The following is a 25080-nucleotide window of genomic DNA, read 5'->3' on the forward strand; positions in this document are numbered from 1 at the left end:
TATCTTAAGATATGATTGTTTTAGTAAAATGAGCTTAGGCTATCAGTATTAATTAGTTGAATTAACCCTTGTATAACTTAGTTGTTTTTAGCACAAATGGTCTCAAAATGGGTTGATTAATTTGTTATGTTGAAATGATCTTAAATAGGCCATTAATTATTTTGAAAAAAAAAATAAGTGATAGAATTGAAAGGAGGTAAATAGAATCTCACACACTTTGTTGTTTTTGAATTTATGTATATATGTATATTTCTAAATGAATTAATATTTTATTTTCTATTTTTGATATATAAAAATAGGATTAAGCATATGATTATTTTATGTTTATATTTATGAATGAATTGAGAAATTAGATTATGTTTAATTAATGATTTTAAGATAGCTATATATTTACATCATTGAGAAATGAGATCATTAATATCAGAACTAGTTTTATGGCCCTGACTAATGGGTTATAGTAGTTAGCATAGCCATGATCATACATCCTTGTTAATGAGTTACAGTAATTAGCGTAAGGTCCTAACTAGCAGGTTATAATAGTTAGTAATGATCAAGATAATGAAATTATTGATGCAGCTAATGTCATGGGTTATGGCAATGACTGTAGCTAATGATAAACTAATGATAATAATGATTTGTGATGTTGAATTTATGATTTTAAAGATTGATTCATGATTTATATTTGAAGATGAATTATGATGATTTCTAAAAATTGATTAATGGTTTGGTTTGATACGATATTCAATGATAACATATGTTATAATGATTTATGAATTGACATGTTTTTATGTTGATTTATGATTTACAAAATATTTTACATAATGATGATTTTTGAAATGTTGTGACATTATAATTTGATGAATGTTCTTAATGATAAAGGGTGTTGAAGTGAACGATCTACCTGTCCAGGATCATTTATATTCTGAGCAATGGCAAGCTTTTGATGAAGCTGTTCGACAGCTTGTGGATGAGAATAAGGTGCAAATGTCTGTCTCTTACATCCCTCGGGATATTCTGCAACAACTTTTATCAGGGACAATTAATAGGAATTAGGAAATGAACAATGATTAGACTTTAGACAATGGGAAATTGCAGTCGAATATGCTAGGATTAGTATCAATCTCCTTTCATATGAAAATCAATTGACTTCTGTCTTCACCAACATGTTAAATCAAAAGCTACACTTGGAGGTTGGTGTTGTCTAATTGGTTTGCTATATTCTTATTGAAAGTGGATATTCCTTTCTGTTTGGTCTTTGATACTGAAGCTGGTTTTTCTAAACCATCAATTTACAAAATGGCTTTTTGGATAATCAAAACATACACATGACTGGACTGCTGCCTTCTATTTCTGCTTTCTTTGTTTTGCCATTTTCTCCCTGATTGTTAGTTTGGCCAATGATATTCATTTGTCATGAAATACTGTTGGAATTTATATAATGACATTGAATTAGATCTAGGATTAGCTCAAAGATCGCCTAGGCAATGTATTGTCAAGAATAATTATCCCAACATGCAGAAGCTGTGTTTTTATTAAAGCTCTCCTATTTGTTATCCTACACCAACTTGTTTAATCAAAGACATTTTGGACTTCTAAATTCCAAGTTTTCTGCATTTGGGGATTCACTGTGCTGTTTCAGTAACTTACATGGTTTTTAAAGCTAGGTTCGAAAAATAGGGCTCTCTCAGTTTTAAATATGACATTTGTTGTTTGCAAGTTGATTTACATCTCAGAAACAACAGACTTTCTGATGTTGGAACTTTGTACTTGTGACAACTCTGTTTCAGATAATTAATGAATTCTTTTGGGTCCATTGGTCTGATCAATAATAATTGATTAATGAATCTTTTGGATGCATTTGATCAGATTCAAACAATTTTGTGTCCTTTGTTTGAATGAAGTGCATAAATATTAATTGGAACTTTGTGAAACTTGTTTAGTATTGATTGGATCTAAAAAGGGCCATTTTTTCCCAAAAATATCTACTTGACTTGGTGGACTGCTCTTTCTCTCACGCAGCCAAGTTTTATTTTATTTGCATGCTCTGCATTGTCCATTTTAGTGGTTGTAATGATCTAAGAAAACAAAACCAGAAAAAAAAATGGAGAAGGAAAGACAAAACATATTGGAAACCAAGAAGAAACCCAGAAAGCTAATAAAAAGGTAATCCAAAGAACCCAAAAAGTTTATTGGATTTTGCATTTGAGTAAGCAAGAACAATGGGTTCTAAAGGAAGAGAATAGAAAAAGAAAGAAACACAAAAAAATCCGAAATTTAGAAAGAACAAAAGAAAAAAGCAAAGAACATACAGCAACGATGTCAGAATCGCATCAGGGAAGCTGATCTGAGGCGGAGAAGAGATTAGTCACTCACTCAAAGTATTTCCCTATCTTTGCTTCCATTGTTTTTGTAAAACCGTTGGTTTCTTGCCTTGTCCTGTCCCTTTTTCTGTTTCTTTTCTTTGCAAAACCGGAAACTCTGTACACTGCTCACAAGGCAGCGTTTTGTAATCCTAATTTCAACTTTTTTTTTGTCTAATTTTTTTTTCCAGCAAGTTTTTGAATTGAGATAAACCTGATAATTTTAAACTGACAATAAAATAATATGAAAAAATGCACGAAGGTAACACAATTTAAAATATATGAACACACAAATTGACGTCTTTCAAAGTAACTACTGTGTTGGTGGGTGTAATCCTTTAATCAGGGGACGATGCCATTGGATGTTAGAACATTTTTGTAGGTGAATTGGAAAACTTCATAATATCTATATAGAAAAAAATGAAAACAGTTATTTCAAGCTTGGTTAAGAGTCAATGACAATTAATCCTTGACACTATAATTTAATTTATCCATTTGTGTTATACTCTACAAGCATTACTTTCTTCCTGTTGCCCTTCCTAATAAAAAGCACACCAAGAAATCAAACAGAAAGTCCAAAATTCCTGTAAGGTTGATGCCACACTGTCAATTTCATAGCACATATGAAGATACAATGACTCCAACTTCCCTTGCTAAAATCCAGGCCTCAGAACTTTGAGGGAACCAAATACTACCTTTAGCAGCCATATCTGCTGATTTGTTGAGTTGAAATATCACCCCCTCAAGTACCGTCAACCACCGATTCACTCAACACGCAGGTAGCCTGAGAAGCAAGCATCAACTCGTAAACTGGTACTGCACATGATGAACAAAACAAGCTGTTAAGAGTTTTCAGTCACTTTCTTGTCTGACAGGACCGAAACTCATGCTTGCATACTCATCTCTCAGCTATCCTCTTAAGGATTCTTGAAACCTGGATTTCACCTTGCACTTTGATCACACAAAAGTTAGATGTGTTTCTACTCCCAATTCACTAATTTAGCCATCTTAGTATGGTTCTTGCTTCCTCAAGCAAATTTCCTCAGGCAATAGCACATTTTCTTCGTCATGTTTTGGAGATTCACCATTACCACTGAAGAGTCCTGTAGATAATGTAGGGGATAGAGGTGCATGGCCACCTGCAATTATTTAAAATAATTGAAGATTCAGTAGAGAGACTTAACCCAAAGACAGACAAGCTAAAGATAACAAAATAAAATCTTTACGCACCTCTGAAGGACGAACCTCTATCAGAGTCTTTGGTTGAGTTTAACAAAATGGTCCCCGAAAGCACAGCAATGAAACCACATAGTTCAGATATGATGCTTCCCGTGCTTTGACCATCCCAATCCTGAAACATATATATACTATTTATGTGTTATTCGCACATTAGATTGATGATCCATGTGAAGTAGAAGATCTAAGCATGAATAATATGTTTCTATCCCTAATATTGGTTCAAAATGGAATCAAAATTGTAGTAATCTGTCCTACTAAATTCGGAACAGCTATTCCATTCCTCTTATATTCCATTCAGTGAACCAAATGTGCTGAAAGTGTTTCAGCGTTCCACAAATAGTAGGCAGGGAGTTTTCTTAATTTATCTTTAATTTGAACACAGCAAATGAGTTTTCCTTCCAAACTCTGTTTAGCCCAGCCTTAATTTACAAAGGGCTAGGACTCAAAGAGGGAGGAATGGAACACTTGGTATACTGATAAACTTTGTTAAGATTTTATCTAAACTTCTTTTTTAAGTCCATCCCTTGCAGCCCATGCATTAACTCATGACAACTGAACCTTGATCTTTCACAATGTCTGAAACTTCAAGCAAAAATGATAATTGTTTTAGAAAGATGCAATGAGTGATTGATGACACAATACCTTGAACATTATGACACTGGCGAGGATCGTAAGTGATGTGAACATGACATAATAAATAGGGGACACAACTGCAGTGTTGAATGTATCAAGTGCCTGAAAAACTCAGAATATTTTTTAGAGGAAAATAGTAGCTGAAAAATTAAAACATCAATTTCTATCCGAGAGTTGTTTAAGCCACCTTTTAAAACTAAAACATCCTGGTAAATGATATCTACTGTTAACATATATATATATATATATATATATATATATATATGAATATGATGAAACAAAAAAACTCTGTACTTGGAAAGGAAAGACTGCCATCACTGAGGCAAATTAAACTGCTAAGTGTTAGGTATCTAATAAGTTTTTCAAGAAAAAAATTTGTTTAAGAGAAAGAGCAAGAGAAAAGTTTGCAAAACTCGATACTCTAGTATCTTAACCTTTCCCCAACTAAATATCCTGGACGATTATCTCCACTAAGCATACAGATGAAGAGCATAGAAGCAATGAAAATGAGAGATAATAGAAAACTAATATTAAAATGGTTCTTTTCCTTGACAGACCAAATCCTTCAAAATCCAACAAATCAAATCTGAACCCTGGTCCTCTTTAAGTTGTATTTCCTACTTAAGCAATCAGAAGATTTGAGACACTCATTTGTTAACCAAAAGCATTTTGTAACAAAAGAAGATATAACACAAAGGCTTTATTTTCTTTCTTCTCAGTCATTTTCTCTCTCTCTCTCTCTCTCTCTCTCTCTCAATTAGTATTATTTTTGTAATATAATTATTCAGACTATTTGAGTAAATGTTAACTAAAGCAGTGCACCTTTATACTCTTTATCTCTTACCTATCATCACACCAATGACTCTAACTTTACAATTATCAAATCATTAAACTAGTAAAAACTTGGTTAATTAGTAAACTACTAAATCATTACTTTTATAACGATAACTCAGATCTACTCAACTGTAGTACGTAGTGTCCATGGTGTCCAGTTGACTCTACAAAACTACCCAGGCAAGATAACTTACCCAAACACGATAGAAGTACCTACCTTATTGAGATAATTCATTTGTGTAATGACACATGTAGCCACGATAAACATAAAAAACCATGTCTCTGGGTAGACTAACTGGTTCTTTCCCTCAAAGGTTAGTTTGAGTGCAGTTCCAAGGGCTTTAACACTCATGACCTGCATATATCACGCAGTCATAAAATGAGACATCGGGTTGATATGTGATTTTGGAAAAGAAAAAACCATAAATTACTCTGTTCCATTTTTTTAAGAAGACATTATCGAAGGAAACCAGTGAATGAGAAAAACTCGGAAGCTCATTTTGAGTTATGAACTTATGATATACAATATATCCATTGAGAGAAATTTCTCTCCAGATTATACAGGCAAGAAGGGCAGATTCATCTACAAAAACTCTTCTTTTTTCAATCACATTTCTTGCTCTTCTTTTTTCAATCACATGTCTTGAATAATCACATTAACTCACACCAACTGGAGGCTTCAAACTTGAGCAAAGAATCAAAGAATTTTGGAAGTGAAATACTTCAAGGAAATTCAAATATTTTTGACTAAACACTTCACATCAATTAAAATGTTTAAACTTAAAAAATAAAGATATGTCATCATCTTCCAATTAGATGAAATCAGGCAGCTTTTAAATAGTTTTAGTGAAACTCGTTTTATAATAAGCAACACAAGGAAAAGGTATTAATCCTATGGTTGGAAGCAAAACAAATTTCAAATCCATCAGTAGTTCAAATGGCATACCGAGAGAGATCCCATTAATGAACAAATGCCTGTGAAAACCAACACATTTGTATGTCCACATCTTGGAGCAAAATGGAAGATCAAAAGGAACACCAACACAATAACCGAGCCCAGATACAGTAAAAAAGCTGAAACAGAAAGGAAATGGTCATTCAAACATTTTAACTTTTAACACATAAATAGACAATAGAGAAAAAATGGCCGAAGGTGAAAACTAACATGGTTGTGTAGCCATATTCCATATCTCCTGGACAGAAGTTATAGGACTCTCTTGTGGTGCATGGATAACAATTACGACCGAACCTGAGATACACATAACGCATCCTAAAACCCCTAGCTGGTGTAACTTCTCCTTCAGAATGAAGTGAGCCAAGACAGCACTGAGCACACAATTCGAAGTACCACAATTGGAGGGAGGAAGAAACGAAGAAAATGAAAACTCATTATATGATCAGAGAAGAAAGTACCATCCGAACTAGGAGTAGGAGAGATTACCTGACAATAATACTTAATGCACCAAGAGGAGTAACAAGAATTGCCGGAGCAAATGCATATGCCACAAAGTTTGCAACCTCACCAACAATCACTGCATCAAAATATATACAACAAAACGTATTCTGCAAACAATCAGTTAGAGACAAAAAGCCACTATTCTGTTTCATTGGTACCTAATGCAATTTAATGACCAATTCTACATTAATGCATCAGTTACCACAACTCATTCGTCCCCTCAACCCCCCCCCCCCCCCAAAAAAAAAAAAGAAAGATGATAAATTTTCAATCGTTTTGATGCTACCAATATAATTATCTGAGAACCCAAAATGTAAAATTTTAAGCCAGTATCATGAAGCATTAAGATTTGTACTAAAATTAAACAATTCCAACAAACAACAACATAATTCGTTCACCTTGATATGAAAATTCCATACACCCAATCATCAGGATCAGCGATTTTGATAGTAAAAAGATGATAAATTGAAAGTTAAATCACACATCAGCAAGAATCATGACAGAAAAAACAGAAACAAAATTACTGAGAGGAGACCCACAAAAGATCCAAACATACTTGTGATCATGCCCAACCACCATAAAGGCTCCAAAAGATAAGCATATCCACCATAACCTGCAAAACTCCAAAGAATGAAAGACATTCATAAAACCCAAAATCAAGAAAAAAAAATTCAAAAAAAAGAAAAAAGGAAGACAGACCAGCTCTAACACCAGATACAGCAGCAGCTCTTCTAAGGCCTTTCTTTTTAATGATAAAACTTGCCCCAATAAACCCACTTGACAACAATGCCAAAATAAACCCTTTTAGATTGTCTTCATACAAACCCATCTTTGTTCAAAATCTTTCTGGGCTGTTGATCTTTTTCTTCTTGTTTTTCTTCTTTCTTCGAAATCTAGCAATCATTTGCCCTTTTTTTTTGCTTACCGGTTTTGTCTTAATGACAAGTAAATCTGCTATGTTTTTTAAATAAAACATTGGGACAGTTTACCATGTAATGTATGCACAGCTAATTAATGTGTCAGCGCTTTTCTAATGGCCTCCATCTGTTTTTCCAATTTTTTTTTCCCTTTTTAACGTTGTTAACAATAAAATTTGTCATTGGTGTTCTAAATCTATTTGACAAAAAATTAAGAAAAACAAGTATAAATTTATTATAATTCTAAAATGGCTATTGGTTTTTTAACACAATTCTTTTTTTAATTTATGCATCCACATAAGCTATAATATATATATATATATATATATAAAACAAGGAAGTCGAAACTTTAAAAAAAAAATGAAGAGAATGTGGATTGCAAGTAGTAAGGGAATTTCAATCAAAGGAAATGAGTGAATTATTTTAGTTAAACCCCAAATTATACAATATTTTATTATAATTTGTAATGACAAATTTTAAAATAAAAAAAAAATAATGTAAAAAAAAAAGTATTCGATTATGACTATTTATACACAAGTCATGCCAATTGTTACATTAATTTATACAATATTTTTTATTATAATTTGTAATGACAAATTTTAAAATAAAAAAATAATGTAAAAAAAAAAAGTATTCGATTATGACTATTTATACACGAGTCATGCCAATTGTTACATTAATTTTGTTCTAAATAATTTTAGTATGTGACATAGCATATAGTGTTATTATAATTATTACAATCACCATTATTATTGATAGTATATGTAATCTATATAGTAAACAATAGGCACGTGTGGGATATTAATTATATCGTATTTTAATTATTTCTTAATTCATGTTTATGGGTACTCATTTAACTTGATTTTTTTAAAAATTATTTGTATTTATTACATTAATAATAAAATACTTTAATTTCACAAGTGAAATTAAAATAATGATATATATTTTTTAATATATATTTAAAAAATTTTAAAAATTAATTTTAAAAAAAGTGAGGCATATGTCATCATCTTAATTTTATTTTAAAAATTTTTTTGTTAATATATTAAATAATTTCTTGTGTGTTTATAAAATAAGGGTGCTTTCTTTTCTTTAAATGACTTAAAATAAAATGTATGTAAAAATCGAAGCAACAAAATTTTCGATCATGACATCATTAGACTTGTCCATGAGTTGAGTTTATCGATCGGGTCAATTCATTAGACATTTCATTTTAAAAACCAAATACAAGCTCAGCCCATTTATTCATTATTTTATGATTAAAATAAATTATTATATTTATTAATATTTAAAATAATTTTAAAATAAACTTAAAAATATAATCATTTATTAACAAAATAATTCTATTAAATTAGAGTCGATAACCTACCTCAACCTTTTAAATCAATTTGAATCAAACTTTAAGCTTAATTTACCTCATCCTTTTAAGTCGATTTAAATCGAACTTTGAGCTTAGTCGGAGAGCTTGGCCCACTTTTAGATTTACCAGCAATAATACCTATGCGTTGTTGCAAAATGATACTATCGGAATTATAACTTTTTATTTTATTATTAAGTTTTAAATTTTAAATATTAATTTAAAAATGAGATATTATAAGTAGAAGTATAAATAAATTGAATATAAATGAATGAAAATATATATATAATTTATTTATTTTATTTTTAAAATTATTTATTTTTTATAAAAAAATTATTCATTACATTCGATTCATTTAAATGATAAAATATTTACGTTCAGTTTGAATTTGGTTCGTTTAAGTTAAATCATCATATTCATGAATATATATATAAATAAATTTATTCACGAACATATATAATAAAATATATTTATAAATAATAAAAAAATATAATAAAAAATTAAACAAATAAATATATAATTATAAATTTAAGAATAAACAAACATAAACGAATCATAAATTAATAAGTTTTAAATAAATTTATTCGTGAATATAAACAAATCAAATAAATTTTTATTCGTATTCAATTTATTTAATAAATAAATATAAAAATATTATTTAAAATTATTTGTTAAGTTTAATAAACAAATAAAAATAAAAATAAAATAAAATATATTTACAAAAGGTTTATCAAAAGTTTTGTTTATTTATATCTCTAATTACCAAGTCATTTTTTTTGCACATATTAGTTAAAAACATTATGGATTTTTTTGGAAAAAAAAAATAGGATGATGATTGTTAGGCCTAATTTGTTGGAATAGAAATACTATTCCCGAAGTTGGGATCGTTAAGAAACATGACGGGCTGGGTTAAGATAGACTTTTGCTTACCACAGCATCAACCCTATCCATATCAAAACATCACTTTTTATATCCGATTTTTTTTGTAAGTATAAAATCCTAATCAATCTAGCTCAAAATTAATTAATAATTTTAATTTAATATAATATTTTATAAAATATTTTTTTAATATAAATTATATTTTAATTATATATAAATATAATATTGTATTAACTTAATATTTTAAATTAAAATATTATATAATAATTTTATTAATATAATACATATATAAAATTAAATAAATAAATAAAAATATTCTTTTAATATATATGCCAGGTTTACATAAAATCAGCAACAGAAGCTTCCTCAATGGCAACAGCAGCGAGCTTCCTCATTTCTCTCTCCATTTCCAGATTTGATTCGTTGTTTGTGTTATTCGGTTTCTTCATAACTCGATAATAATTTGCACCCACATATACCTAGTTCCTGTTATATTTTTCTCCCAAAATTTTGATATTTTATTTTATGTAAACTTTATGCTGTGTTGAAATGATTTCCAATGCAAATAATCATGTATTGGCATTTGATAATTGTAATTAAACTTGCTGCTTAGAAATATAATTAAGTTGGTGGAGTAGATCAGATAAAGAGTATCTTACACATTGGTTTCAACTTTACTTGTCATAAAAAATAATTTGAAGATCAATTATGATTAGGGTGAAATATGATTTTATAATTCAATTTTTAAGATTAATTGTAACAATTTGTTATATATTTAAGTTTGATGTAGATATTTAATTTTACATTTATTAGAGTATTTAAAATTTTGAATAATATTTGCCAATGTCAAATTTATTTTTTAAATTAATTTTAAGGAAATTATAGTATGATAAAATAAATTATATCTGATGGATTGTAACCTATTTCAATCTTATAAGGGTGATTTTTTTTTTTTTAAATTGAGATTCAAATAAGAGGTAGGATGAATATTTCTTTAAAAAAATTAGAAATCGGATTAGAGATAGATTTTAAGGAATTTCGTATTAACCATTCTCAGGATATATATAAAAATATATTATTTATTTTGGTTTATATTAATATATGTATATATATTAATAAAAACATTATTTAATATCTTAATTTAATATGTTAATTTAATAAAAACATTACATTTACATATAATTATGATATAATTTATATTAAAAATAATATTTTTATGAATATTACACTATATTAAAATCATTGAATTAATTTTGAATTAGATGTAAGTTGGGACAAGTTATACATATATCTGTTTGGGCAAAATCAAGTATAAAAAATAATAATTTAATATTTAATTGGATCAAATGAAATAGTTTAATAATAAGGTAAGAGTCAAGACAAGCATGCCGTCTCTAAGAAATTTTAGAGTTAACTTAAGTATATCAAAATATCTCAATGACATTTTCATACTTGAGAGCTATGGAAGATAATATTTAACACCAATGACACCTTTTATAATAGATGACATTTTAGACAAATACTTTTGTACGTGTGTGTTCAATTATTAATAAAAATCTAATTTATTAGAGCTTAAGTAAATTTTTACAATTTTATCTAGCTTTCCTTTCAAAGATCAGCATTACTTTTTGTAGTGACTAATATTTTCAATTAACAACATTTTTGTTTTTATCGTGTAATATAATGCAAGGTTTAACTATTTTTTGTAATCAAATCATGATGACAAACGAATTATTTTTAATAAATTAGTTTAATATCTAACCATCATTGAGATTAAATATTCAAGTACTTTAAATGGTATAAATTTATATATTATTTTTTTCTTTTTCTTTATTCAATCTTTAATATTTGTAAATTAAATCTTTATTATATTCCCACAATGAAATGCAGACTATTACCTAAGATTTTATTCAATCTTTCTTTTTTGTTTTTTGTTTTTTATTCCCATATATTTGATTTCTCCCTACTCTAGTATGTGAACCTAACATGCTATTAGAGATGGGTTTTGCTTTGTAATTATAGAATGGAATTGCTTATGCTAATGATTTTATATTATTCTGTCTAAGGCTCTATTTTAAATCCCTGATCTAAAACTTTATCTAATCAGTATTGAATATTATGGTGAGATAATCAGGTGAGAATGCTAATGGCAAGGCTAATAAATGTAGATATTGATTCACAAAGAGTAAAAGAACAAATGGGTGCAGTGTTAATTTCTCAAGAGGACTAGTCGGCATTTTCAAGTGAATTTGTGATTATAATGCCTAATTTTTTTTTTTTTAAATTGGTTCGATTTTGATTCTAATCTCACTATAATTAAAAGCAAACTACATGGTGCATTGTAAAACACCCAAAGTCAGCATCCATGAGAAAACTTTTCAAGGAAGATAGAAAAGAAAATTAATTAAAAAAAAAAGCTAATTTCTTGTTCCCATGGCATTCATTGTTAATTTTCATTTTGAAAGCTAATAATTGGAAATTGCCAAAGCAAATGCTAAAATTAATTGGAAGCTTAACTATCACTTAATAATTATGTAAAAGAAACAATTCCTTCATTTGTATGCGTAGTAAGAAGATGCGTGATACAAAGGACTTCCACCATATCATATATAGATGCCTAATTCATAAAACGATATCTATAATGAGAGTCTCACCCACTTGGCATCTAAAAACAAACGTAGACTTTTTATTAGCAGAAGTCAGTTGAAAATTACTTATTTCGTCTAATCTGCAATCCATCTTAAAGCTGATATCCACAAGCAAATAGCGAAAAGCATGCCTAGGATCAGTCCTCAGCTACCAAGTCGAATAGTGATTTAGTTAACAGCTCCCATAAGTAACAACAGTCTTTGCTTCTGGGATCTACAATGCTTCTACCAATGACAGTAAGAAGCATTCTCCCTCCACCTATTAGTGTTGGACTGTTGTACTAGAGGCTTTCACAGTTTTTTGCACTTTATTCATATCATCGAAGCCTTTAAAAGAGGCTTTAAAAAAAAAACTGAAATGCTTTAAAACTAGCAACTAATAGCAAAATATGAGGCACTTAAATCACTACTATTTGACTAAGAAAAAGGAATGCTAAAACTAGGGTACAACCTCGGTACCACGAGTACCAGTCTGTACCTAGACTCTTAAAAACCCGGTCTTCTCAAGCAGTCGTGAACCCACTACTTGACTCATTCTTCAACATTCCTCCTTGATTCAAAGTTTCTTACACCTAGACGAGATCTGAATTAGGAAAGTTTCTTTCTTGCAAGTGCCTTTATTAGAAATGCTAGCTGCTTGTTCATTTCATAATGCTTCATTATGATTATGCCTTCTGCAACTAAGTCACAAGCAAAGTGAAAGTCAACGTCGATATGTTTTGTTCTCCCATGAAATGTTGGGTTACTTGCCATAGCAATCGGTTGAATTGTTATCATAAAAAAGTTTAGTTGCTCCTTGAACTTGATAAAGATATGTAAGAATTCTTCTAATTCAAACTACTTGACATGATGCTGAAGTCGCTGCAACATAGTATGTATCTAAAGAGGATAAAATTGTTGTAGCTTTTTTCTTTGAACTCCATGTGATGACACCTGATCTAAGAATGAAGACACTTGATTAAGTACTTTTTCTATTATCCAATGAACTTGCCCAATCATTAGTGGTGAATCCATATAATCTGAAATTTGTAAATTGCCAATATCAAATCCTATAATTGGTAGTTCCAACAATATCGCAAGACCCTTTTTGCTACTCCAAAATGATCATAAACCTAGAGATTACACCAACTGAAAATGCAATATTCGGTCTAGTATGGGTCAAATAAATAAAACCTTCTACCAACCTTTTAAAATTCTTTGCATTGGCCTTTTTGGTACCATTTTCAAGTTGCAACTTCTCATTCATATTCATGGGTGTAGCTGCTAGTTTGCAATTAAGCAAGTTGAATGTTTTGAGTAGTTTTATTGCATATTTCCATTGTGAAATGAAAATTCCATCTACACTTTATTTCACCTAAAGTCCAAGGAAATAATGCAATAAAGCCATGTCTGACATCTCAAATTTCTTCATTACATTAGATTTAAATTCATCTATAAGAGAAGTAAAAGAACCCATATAAATAATATCATCAACATAAAAGCAAACAATGATAAAATCATCTCTTTCTTGTTTTTTCTCGTAAAGAGTAGGCTCATTTTCATTTCCTATGAAGCCATTTTGATGGAAATAACTATTAATCTTGCTATACCAAGCCCATAGAGCTTATTTAAGCCATAAAGTGCCTTTCTTAACTTGTACACCATTGTCTCCTTGCCTTTGACCACAAACCCTTCAGGTTGAATGACATAAACCTTTTCTTTCAAGTCTTCATTTAAAAATGCAAGCTTGACATCAAATTGATAAGCATGCCAATGTTGTTGTATGGCCAAAGCTAAAATAATTCTCATAGCTTCAAATCAAGCAACTAGAGAAAAAGTTTCTTCAAAATCAATACCTTGTTGCTACAAGTATCTTTTAGCCAATAACCGAGCTTTATGCTTTTTTTATGGTTCCATCAGCATGATTTTTTATTTTAAACACCCATTTGAGCCCAATTGCTTTCTTGCCTTTAGGTAGATCCATCATTTCCCATGTTTCATTTTTTTGAATTGCTTTCAACTCATCTTGTATTACATTCTGCCATTCTTCTTTAGTTACTATTTTGCTAAAAGTCATAGGATCTGACACAAAAAGAGTAAATTGACAAGATTCATAAATCTTTTTTAAGGATCTAAACTTTCTTAGAAGCGTTTCATCAAAAGATTCTTCCAAGGAAGAAGAACTGTTATATCTTAGAGTTAGAGGTAAGAAAGGTAATGAAGAAGCTAATGAAGAAGAATGAATTAGAGAATTAATCAAAGTTGGCTTATCACCTTCACTTGCTGGATTTTTACTTTCACTTAGAATCTAAATTTGAGTTGCCATGTTTTTGCCATTCTATTCCCAAATTGCATTTTTATAAAAAACTATATATCTACTTATAATCACCTTACCGTTAAGATGATTATATAAATGATATGCTTTGGATTAAGTACAATATCCCATAAAATATATTTTTTAAAGTTCTTCTCAAGTTTGTGATGAATTTGAGAATTAACCAAAGTATATACAACACAACCAAAAATCCTTTAGTGTCTTACCGTTGACTTTGTACCTCTCAAAGCCTCATAAGTTGTCTGATTTAGAATAGCTTTTATAAATGAAAAATTCAGCAAGTAAACTGAAGTTGCCACTGCTTTTACTAACTTATAAGGAAGTCCCCTAGCTTGTAGCAAGCTTCTAGCCATTTCCATAACAATGCAATTCTTTTGCTCAATTATTCCATTTTGCTCTGGAGTGTAAAGTGCAGTTAACTCCTAATGAATGCCACTTTCCTTACAAAATCGATCAAACTTATTGGATAAAAATTCTCCACTATGATCTGTGTGTAATCTCTTTATGTAAGCACCACTTTGCTTTTTTACAAAAGTCTTGAATTGTGTAAAATGCTTAAAAGTCTTTGACTTGTTGGTTAGAAAATAAATCCAACTCATTCTATTATAATCATCAATGAATAGCAAAAAACATTTACTCCCACTAAGTGATGTAGTTCTCATGGGCCCATATAAATCGTTATGTATCAATTCAAGACATTTAAAGGCTTTACATGATTGTCCACTTGGAAAGGATTTTTTTACTTGTTTTTCATAAATATACCCCTCGCATAAATAAAAAAAAAAAACCCAATTTAAGGTAATCCAATAACCATACCTTTCTTACTTAACAATTGTAAGTCTTTGATATTGAAATGTCCATATCTCAAATGCCATAACTTTGACTTATCCTTCTTACTAACAATAAAAAGTTGTTTTTTCATATTAAAAATTTTGAGTGGAAACATCTTGTTTTCTATTATACGTACATTCACCATAGGTTACCCAAACTTATCCTTAATTACACATACTCCATTATCAAACACAATAGCATATCCAACAGCCATTAATTGTCCCACACTTAACAAACTATGTGCCAAATTAGGAACAAAAAAGACATTGAAAAGAAATTTTACTTTACCATAGCTTGTCTCCATTACAATAGTGCCATTCTTTGATCCTGCATCTACTTGTTATCTCTAAGTCTAACTTGCAACTTTTGTGACTCATCAAGCATCCATAATTCACAACTTTTATTGTTAGTCATATGGTTCGAGCACCCACAATCCACAAACCAAACATCATTTGAAACTTCATTAGTATATAAATGGGCCATAAATAACTTATTTTCTTGACTTTCTTTCTCATGTAACTTGCTTGGATCCAACAATTTGCTTTTACATACCTAAATTTTTTATAATTGTAACATTGGACATCGTTTTTATTTCCCTTTTGTTCACTAAAAGACTGTATTTCTTGCCCATTAAAACGACCTCTTCCTTTATATGTACCACATCCTCTACCATGAAAGCCACATCTTCCACGTCCTAAAGGACATATCCTTTTTAGTTTCCTCCTTTGTTTGAAATGCTATCTCATCATTCTTTTCCTATGTTCTGTTCAACCTTGCCTTATGAACTTACAAAGAACCCATTAATTCATCAAAAGAAAAATTAGACAAATCCTTAAACTTTTCAATTATAACAACTATATGATCAAACTTTGGAGTTAAGCTTCGTAAAACTTTGAAAACTATGGTTTAATCAGTAATTCTATCACTATAGGATCTCATTTGACTAACAATTCTGGATAGAAAATCTTGCATTGTTTCATTACTTTTCATTAGCAAAATTTCAAACTCATGTCTATAAAGTTTGGAGTTTTACAACTATTATCTTTGAAGAACTTTGAAACTCTCTCTACTATATTGCTCCATTTTTTTTAAAAGTATTAGCTATTATAGTTTTTAAGAAAAATGTATCATGGACTACTTGTTAAATGATAAATAGTGCTTTTGAATTCTTTTTTCTTGTTATTCATTAGTTTGCCTTTGTTTTTATCTTTCTCATCATACCTAGTTTCTACAAAATTTCAAAGGTCTTGAGATTTGAAGAGAGTTTTTCATCATGATACTCCAAAACTAGTAACACTTTTCTTTGAATATAGGAACGATTGGCTAAGAAACACTGCTGAAACTGCCATTGACTACCATGGCTTTCGGGTACAATGTAAAGGATGAAACTCTTTATGGTACTTATTTGCTCTAATACCATAATTGTTGGATTATTGTACCAGAGATTTTCATAATTTTTCATACTTTATTCACATCATTGATGCTTTTTAAAAAGGCTTACAAAAAAAGAAACTGAATTGCCAAGAAACTAACAACTAATAGCAAAATATTAAGCACTTAAACCACTATTATTTTACTAAGAAAAAGGAAAGCTAAAATACGAACACAAACTTTGTGCCACAAGTGCCAATCTGTAACTAGACTCTTAAAAACCTGGTCTTCTTAAGTAGTCATGAACTGACTACTTGAATCATTCTTCAACAATTAATTTTTAGGAACATAGCCGTAAAAAGTTTAAAAAGTACTGATTTCCAAATTGCTAAAAGTAAGCTTTAAATATATTGGGAGGACTTGACTTTGCCATTATATATTCCTATTGTTATTCTCAAGCCCCAATAAAACCTAAAAATCATAAGAAAATTATCAATTGGTTTATGAATATTAACATATCCAATCCATCATCACACAAAACAAATGTCAAGTTACCTTCAATAGCCTATGCATACTATAAGATGAATGTATAAAGTGCATGTTGTTGCTTGGAAAAAGTCTCCTATAAAAAGAACTCAGTACTCTTATTATAAAATAAGGCCCCAACATGTCTCCCTTCTTGTCCTCGATCCTCTCTAAGAAAGAAGGAATAAACAAAACACTTGATTGAAGTTATTTTTTAGAAAATCATTCAGAAACATTTGAACTTCAGGTAATTTGCTTTTACGATTAGCTTGTTGGCATATCCTACTAAAAGTATGGATAACTTCAGATATTGTCAAGAAGGCATTGGGACCTGAAGCACAACCCAAATCTATCACCTTAATACAACTTAGAGAAACCTTTGTAAACATATTTTTATGGTATCTTCTAAGATTGGCTTTGTCTTCAATAGTATTGTCTTCTAAAAAAATCAATAAAAGAAACCGATTAGGTTAAGTTAAGCTCACTTAAAAATTAGTATAACATTTCATTTGAAGAAAGATAATATATACTTATAGAAAGGAATTGATAGCATAGCTCTTTTTCTTTATCTGCTACATTCGTGTGTAATAACAATATAATTTGCCATAGCCATTACTTCCTCGAATGCTTATTGCTCGAGTTTTTTCCTGCTCAAATGTGCATTCAAATTTTTATTCCCAAATAAAGGCACTTTTAATCTTTTTTCTTTAAATGGAGTACTAAAAGCCATGTCAACCATATATCATCATCTACATTGTTTAGGTGGAAATTGGATTAATTTTATTTTTTTTCATTTTTCATTTTCTTACTTTTCCTTATCTTTTCTTTTCTTTCACCACTTCTATTTACCATTATCGGTTAATCTTTTGTTACAATGTAAAATAATTTAAAACGATTCCCTCATTCCTAACAAAATTTCACCGACATCCAAAATCTAGTATTATCATTTGAAATTCTTCCTTGAAACACTAGTTGAGTAGACTTCTATTCTTTTCAAACTTGCATTAAGAGCACTTATGGAGGGAGAGAAATTTAAGGAAGTAAACAAATAAATTGAAGATTCCATAATAAGTGTTTCAATGAGTAACTACATATGTGTGGGTTCATTTTTGTTTTAATTCTCACAATTATTAAGTATTGAAACAAATACTCTTTGTAAGAATTTGGGTATAAGCCACTAATTGTTAGTTGTACTCTTTTTTTTTTGCTTCTTGTTGTTATTTCTTCTAGTAAACTCACTTTGCTTCTTTGGATTTTTACAATAAAAAATTACCAATTATCCAAAAAAAAGTAACTCTACCTGATGCAAACGCTTTTGTTCCATTGTTAACATGAATTTTATAATAATATATTTGATATTTCATTGGTTGTTGTTAAATTCTTTTTAAAGTAATGGTGGCCTTGTTGGATATCAAAAAGATAAAATTATACATGAGTGGGGTTTGTGTAAAAACTTAGATGTCAATGGAACTTGATTTCGCAAAATACTCAAATTTGGATTGATTTTGTGAAGAAATAGGTATTGCAAATTTGGTGTTTGATAGAATGCCACAAAAAAGATGTGAGTTAAAAACCTAAAATATGATAATTGTTCCATGGTTGAAAAGAAGAGATTTTAAGTGAAATATATAATTTTTCTTATATTTTGCTAAATGAGGTCATCTATCATGGACAATGATGATTACAGTTGATTAGTGGAGCAAGCCAAGAAAAGAAATAAGTTTTCTATGGAAAAAAGTAAAAGACAAAAGTGGGTTGATAAAATAATTTAATGGTTCTTTCTTGCAACTTAGGTAATTTTGGGCTCTCATCTAGCATTATCACACTAGAAGCAGTTAATCTTTTTTGCGATGTTGTATGCACGTAAGAGAAGAAAAGTATTATAGAAGAAGGAAAAAATATTAAAAAAAAAGAAAAAGAAAAAACGATAATGGTGCTAATTGCCATGTTGGCAATTTGACCACCTAGACAATGAGTTAAATGACTTAAAATACCTTATTTATGAAAAAAAATTAAAAGTACATCATTTTGAGAATTAAGATTTTAATGCACCCTTTGATAAGAAAAAACTCCTTATTGCACTCCCAACTATACTGTTATTATGGACAACAACACTCAAACTTAAGGTATTGCTTGTTTTAACAGAAAAATCTCATGATTTTATACTAAAAAAGACATCACTGGAGTATGAGTTTAGATCAAGCTCAACATAAATTCATTACCAAGATCCAAAAAGTCTCACATGAAAGTCTTATGCTAAATATCGATTCATGACCAAGATCATATCAGACGTTAGAATTTTAGAGAGTTGGCTTCTACTGCATAGCAATTAGTTCCTACTCATTGAATTCTAAAAGTGATTCACAAAGTGTAATTATAGATACCTATCTGTTTCCAGAGCTAATTGGGACCAATTTTCTTTTTTATCATTATTAGTATAGTATAGTACATTATATAATATTATAGTACAAGATTATTATGAGTATTATTATAGTAATTATGTTGTATATTATTGTTATTACACTATAATTGTTGTCATAATATACCATTATTATTATTATTATTATTATTATTATTATTATTATTATTATTATTATTATTATTATTATTATTATTATTTCGTTTCATTATTCTGCTTTCCTTTTTTGTTTTGCAATGATAATTTTGAAAGTTGGAATCGAATCAATACACGATCAAAAGGGATTTAATGACAAGATCACAAAACATTTGATTTGATGCTAGACATCAGCTAAAATCCAGCTCCAAATCATGCTTGAACAAAACCAATCCCAAGATCTAAGCCTAGATTGATTCTATTTGTTTCCTAAAGATACTCTTAAGAACGACTATAAATTAGACTCAGAATCAAAAGAATGAACACAGTTGAATGGTAGCAAATTACTGGTATAACGATTTAGGAAATTTTGGTAGTAAGGTCATGGGTTTTGATTTTGAGAAATTTTTTTGGAATTCTAGGTTGATATTTAGGTTTCTAGAGTTTAGAGGGAAGTTCTGAGAAATTTTTTGAGCCTTCTGGGAAAATTTTGGAGTTTTCTGGATTTTTTTTGGGTTTTAGATAAATATTTGAAGTTTTCAATTGAATTTACCAATGAAGGCTGAACTTTCTTGCAAGATTCTGGCGAGTTTTTTAGAAACCAATGGGTTTTCTAGTTTTTGGTTGAATTTTTTGGTAACTTTTCCATAAACCAATGGACTTTCCAATTTTCGATTAAAATTTTTGGTGGTGTTCCTGAGAAATTTCTAGAGATAAGTCAAAGCTTCTCAGTCTAAAGAGAGGGAGAGTAGGGTGCATCTGACCAAAAGCGTAAAGCTTGACTTTTATACCATCTCTACACGACATCGTTTTAGGCAACTTAGGATTCGGGTGAACTTGAGTAGGATCCGCCCACTGATTCGTTCCAATCTGGCCTAAATTGCAAGGTTTCCTTTTTTTATTTTAATTCCTAATTTCATTTTATTTTATTTATTTTATTATTTTAATTTTATTTTCAGTTTTTCTTTTTTTTTCTATTTTGTTGGTTTTTATTTATTTAGTAATTTATATATGAAATAACAAAAAAAAATCTTTTCAAATAACTTTAAAGATTCAAAAAAATAAAAAAATAAAAAGTATTTTCAAATAGGTTTATGGAATCCACCAAACTATTGAGAAATTTCATAAATCAATTTTCAAAAAATAACAATAAAGAAAAATAAAAATGAAAAAATCTTTTCAAATAAAAATCCTTACAAAATAAATTCATGAATTTTACTCAAATATTGTATAATTTTCATGGATTTAATTTTTAAAATTGAATCCACCAAATTATTAAAAAATTTCAAAAATCATTTAAAAAAATAAATAAAAATAATTTTTATCCTCCAAACTATTGGAGGATTACTTCTCAAATTAAGTTTTACCAAACTATTGAGAGACTTAATGAATTTTCTCAAAAAGAATAAATTTTTATAAATCTTTTTACAATAAAATCTCATCAAACTAGTGAGAGATCTACTTGAAAGTAAGTCATATCAAACTATTGGGAGACTTTACTAATTTTTTTAGAATAAAATACTCTAATAAAGCTAACGATGAAGCCTCTTCAAAGTGAGATACTAGTCTCTATGAATACTCATGAGATGAAAAAATTAACTTAAATTGCTACCAAACTATTGGGACAACTTTAAGACTAATTTTTAATATTAAAAATTTGGTAAATTACAAATATGATCAAGGTTTGGATAATCTGAAATCAAACTGGTACCATATTTTAGGTGGGCACTATAGAGGCGCTATAACCTTCCCTACACGTAACTATACTTTTAAACCTAAACTCTAGTTTCATATATCAAAATCTATTATTTAAAGATACTTAAGTCAATCTTGAGACTCTTTTTTAAATAAGACAAATTCAATCAGGTGGCCAATCACACCTAAATAAAAAGATTAATGGTGACTCCTCTCATCCATGTCTAGCAATAAGTCTACGAATCTATACATTATGACAGTTTAGCAATTCCATTGTGGACATCAAAAGTTCGGCCAATAAATGATTTATTATTATCCAAGTCTTGTTTAATAAATTTGAGATTTTTTCATTGCTTATACTTGCTTAATTATTTATTTATTTTTACTTCTTTTTACTGCTTATACTTGCCTTCATTTCATTGATTATACTTGCCTAATTATTTATTTATTGTATATACACCCTTCATTCATTTGCATATGCATAACATAAACTCTTCACCCGAGCTCTACCTTTAGAAGGGAGTGAAGTGCTTATGCCCTCGTGAGATTTTATGTCTGCACATGGATTAACAAAACACTCATACTTAAATTGAACTCTTTTCGCTTGCAGCCTATGATGAGTAAGGATTGGGATACCTTACTAGTCTATGATGGATGACGATGTAAGGAACAATTTGGGAACCTTTTAGAATTAATCCAAACCACATATAGTTAACCCTAGGAGCCCAACCATAGATAGAGCCTTATCTTTCTACCCTTTATAGCCAATCTAAAATTTATGGTTATTCTGTTATATTACTTGTTATATGGTGCTTATTCTATGTTTTTATTGTCGATATGACTAACCAATTTCTTTGTCTTTTTTTATTTTTTCCCTTTTGTGCATATGCATAAACATACTTATAGATTGTATAGTGTTCTTACCCTAAAAGACATTTCAACAAAAGTTCTCATGGACTCCATAGAACGTCAAGTTTGCACCTCATCTATACTTTTTAAATGCAACTCACTTACAAATGTAAAGTTAGAATCGAAGAAGAAACAGTAAAAAGAAGAGGATTGTTTACCACCCGATCATATCTTTACATTATCAAAAGAAGTTCATTTGCTCTTCAAATAGAATGATTTGAAAAGCTTATCAGATATATGGAATAGTATGACTTCTTCAAGGTAGGAAGCTTTTTATCAGAAGTTTGGGCATATTGCATATCTTTTATTAGTGGATGTTGATAACTCATTCATTAAAGTGATGGTATAGTTTTGGGATCCTTCCTATCGTTGCTTTATCTTTAATAAGGTTAATTTAGTGCCAATGTTAAAGGAGTATTCGACTTTAATGGGTATGCATCTATTATATCCAGACAAAATATATGTGAAAAAGCATAAATCAAGAAATCATAAAAAATTGGGTCAGATTGTAGGAGTGGGAAGAGAGATCATAGATTCATACATTTGAGAAAAAGAAGATCATAAGTATTCCATAAAAAGTTCTATAAGATTTCATTGTCAAGCATCCAAATGATGATTAGGGAATGAATGTATTTGCTCTAGCCATATATGGGTTGGTCATTTTTTCCAAGGTTTTAGGCCATATTGAGATAGAAGTGGTTGATTTATTTAAGCAGATTGAAAAGAGGTGTAATCTTTCACCAACTATTTTGGTAAAAATTATAAAATCTTTAAACTTTTATAGGCAAAATGACAAAGCATGATTCATGAGTTGCATACCACTACTGTATCTGTGGATGAAAAGCCATTTTAAATGCAAGAAAGTGCTTTCTCCAAGCTTTATTTTTGCAGTCAAACCTTAGTTAGGTAATTCTATCAAAGTATTTGGCCAGAAGTAAAAACTCAAAAAGAGTAGAAATATCTACTATAAAAGCTCACTGCCAGTTAGGTAAAATGGTTAGCTTCATAGATGAATCAGAAACCTATGTTGTACCAGTGTAAAGATAAGACAGGGGTTCCACTTTTAAGATTACGGGGGTCAATGAGTTACGCACCACTGATGGTAAAGAGACAACAGGGAGCTGAACAGTTTATTCCCATAACTTATAAGCTCAACCAGTTTGATTGTTTGTGTAGGGAGTCTGAAACTTTTTAAAAGATTAATAGCATGATCAAAGCATAAAAGAAGCCAAGAGAATAAGTCTTGGACCATTTATTGATAGAGTCACTCAGAGGTATCTAACTTGGAGAACAAAAGGGGCTAAGAGATTGTATCTACGCCTAAGGATCATTGTCAGCCAGTGAACCAAAAGACAAACTATACGCTTTCAAAGTCAAAACATGAAATAGAGAAAGAAAAATTGAAACTAGAAATTTTAGGGCTTCAGAAAGAAAAAGAATAATGGCAGAACAAAGCAAAAAAATTAAAAGTCCAAGTCCACAAGATTTTTAAGGAATATAGAAAGGCTCAAAAGGTTATCCGAGAATGAGATGATGCTCTTAAAAAATTTAAAGAGCTACAACAAGAACACAAAAGATTGCACATATAGGTGTAGGCTAAAGAAATAAACAACACAGATCTAGCTTGTAAGAATGAAGAGTTGAAAAAAGAATGTGCATAAATAGAAGATGATTATGTTGAAGTTTAGCAAGAAAATAAAATGCTTTTAAATTACATTTTGACCCTAAAACTGAAGTTGGATGAACAAAGAAACCACGTCAAAACACTCACAAAAAAGCGTAAGGAATTATTTTATCAGGTTTGGTTTGGCAAAAGAGAAACGTAGGGAAGACAAAGATTTATAGAGCATCTCATAGCTCAGATAAACAAAGCAGTTGTCAAGGCAAGCAAAATGGCAAAAAAGGTTGAGGCATTAAGAGCTTCGGTCACACTAGCAGAAAAGCATGGATAGAGACTATTAAACTTCATTGAAGAGGCTAAAGACCAATATGAGTAAGTTAAGCATTTTTATAAAGGAACAGTATTAGATTTGATGTAAAACAGACTCTTATAGAATAAATAAAAATTTACTTTTGTTAAAATTTTTCAAGGGGCAAATATTTTTTTTTTCATGCATTGCATCACATTCATTCATTATCATAGCATCATCACTAATTTTCAAATGTGGTACTAAGATGTAAAAATAGTTACACATTCATATAAAAGCCAGGCTAGAGCCAAAAAAATGGAGCAGGACAATGCATACCGTTTTGAAAGGTTAAAAAAGGCCTAAAAAATAATTGAAGGGAAACTAAGCAGGATTCTAGAAGTTTTGGAAAAGATAAATAAAAAAAAAATCAAAGGAAGAAGATACCTCACCAGAAGCTATTGAATCAGTATATCCTCTAATTTTTTGTCGACATCAAACTTAAACTACTTTAATTCTTCAACCATAATAGGTAACATTTTTAAATTACAACTACCCAAGAATAACTTATGCACCCGATCATGAAAATGTCCAAAGTTATAATAATCTTATTTTCATCGAAAAGACAACTGAGTCCATTTAACTCCCTAC

At 29.6% G+C, this 25080-nt stretch overlaps 1 protein-coding gene across 2 annotated transcripts; it reads right to left on the bottom strand.

The window, feature by feature from the left end:
* Positions 1-2771: 2771 nt before the first annotated feature.
* On the bottom strand, positions 2772-7464 carry LOC111286259 (putative magnesium transporter NIPA6). 2 transcript variants are annotated; one of them, XM_022876143.2, is made up of 9 exons: positions 7222-7463; positions 7079-7135; positions 6508-6598; positions 6232-6392; positions 6013-6140; positions 5284-5421; positions 4242-4334; positions 3591-3711; positions 2772-3499 (listed from the first exon to the last, which is right to left on the bottom strand). In XM_022876143.2, exons 1-9 carry the CDS (start codon positions 7349-7351, stop codon positions 3369-3371), a joined length of 1050 nt encoding a protein of 349 aa, XP_022731878.1. In that variant the 5' UTR covers positions 7352-7463; the 3' UTR covers positions 2772-3368. The 2 variants fall into 2 exon arrangements, with proteins under 2 accessions (XP_022731878.1, XP_022731879.1); XM_022876144.2 differs by lacking the exon at positions 4242-4334 and having other exon boundaries at positions 7222-7464.
* Positions 7465-25080: the final 17616 nt, after the last annotated feature.

This window comes from Durio zibethinus, chromosome 6 (assembly GCF_047325235.1).
Source record: "Durio zibethinus cultivar Kanyao isolate XHJ-2024 chromosome 6, ASM4732523v1, whole genome shotgun sequence".
NCBI lineage: Eukaryota > Viridiplantae > Streptophyta > Magnoliopsida > Malvales > Malvaceae > Durio > Durio zibethinus.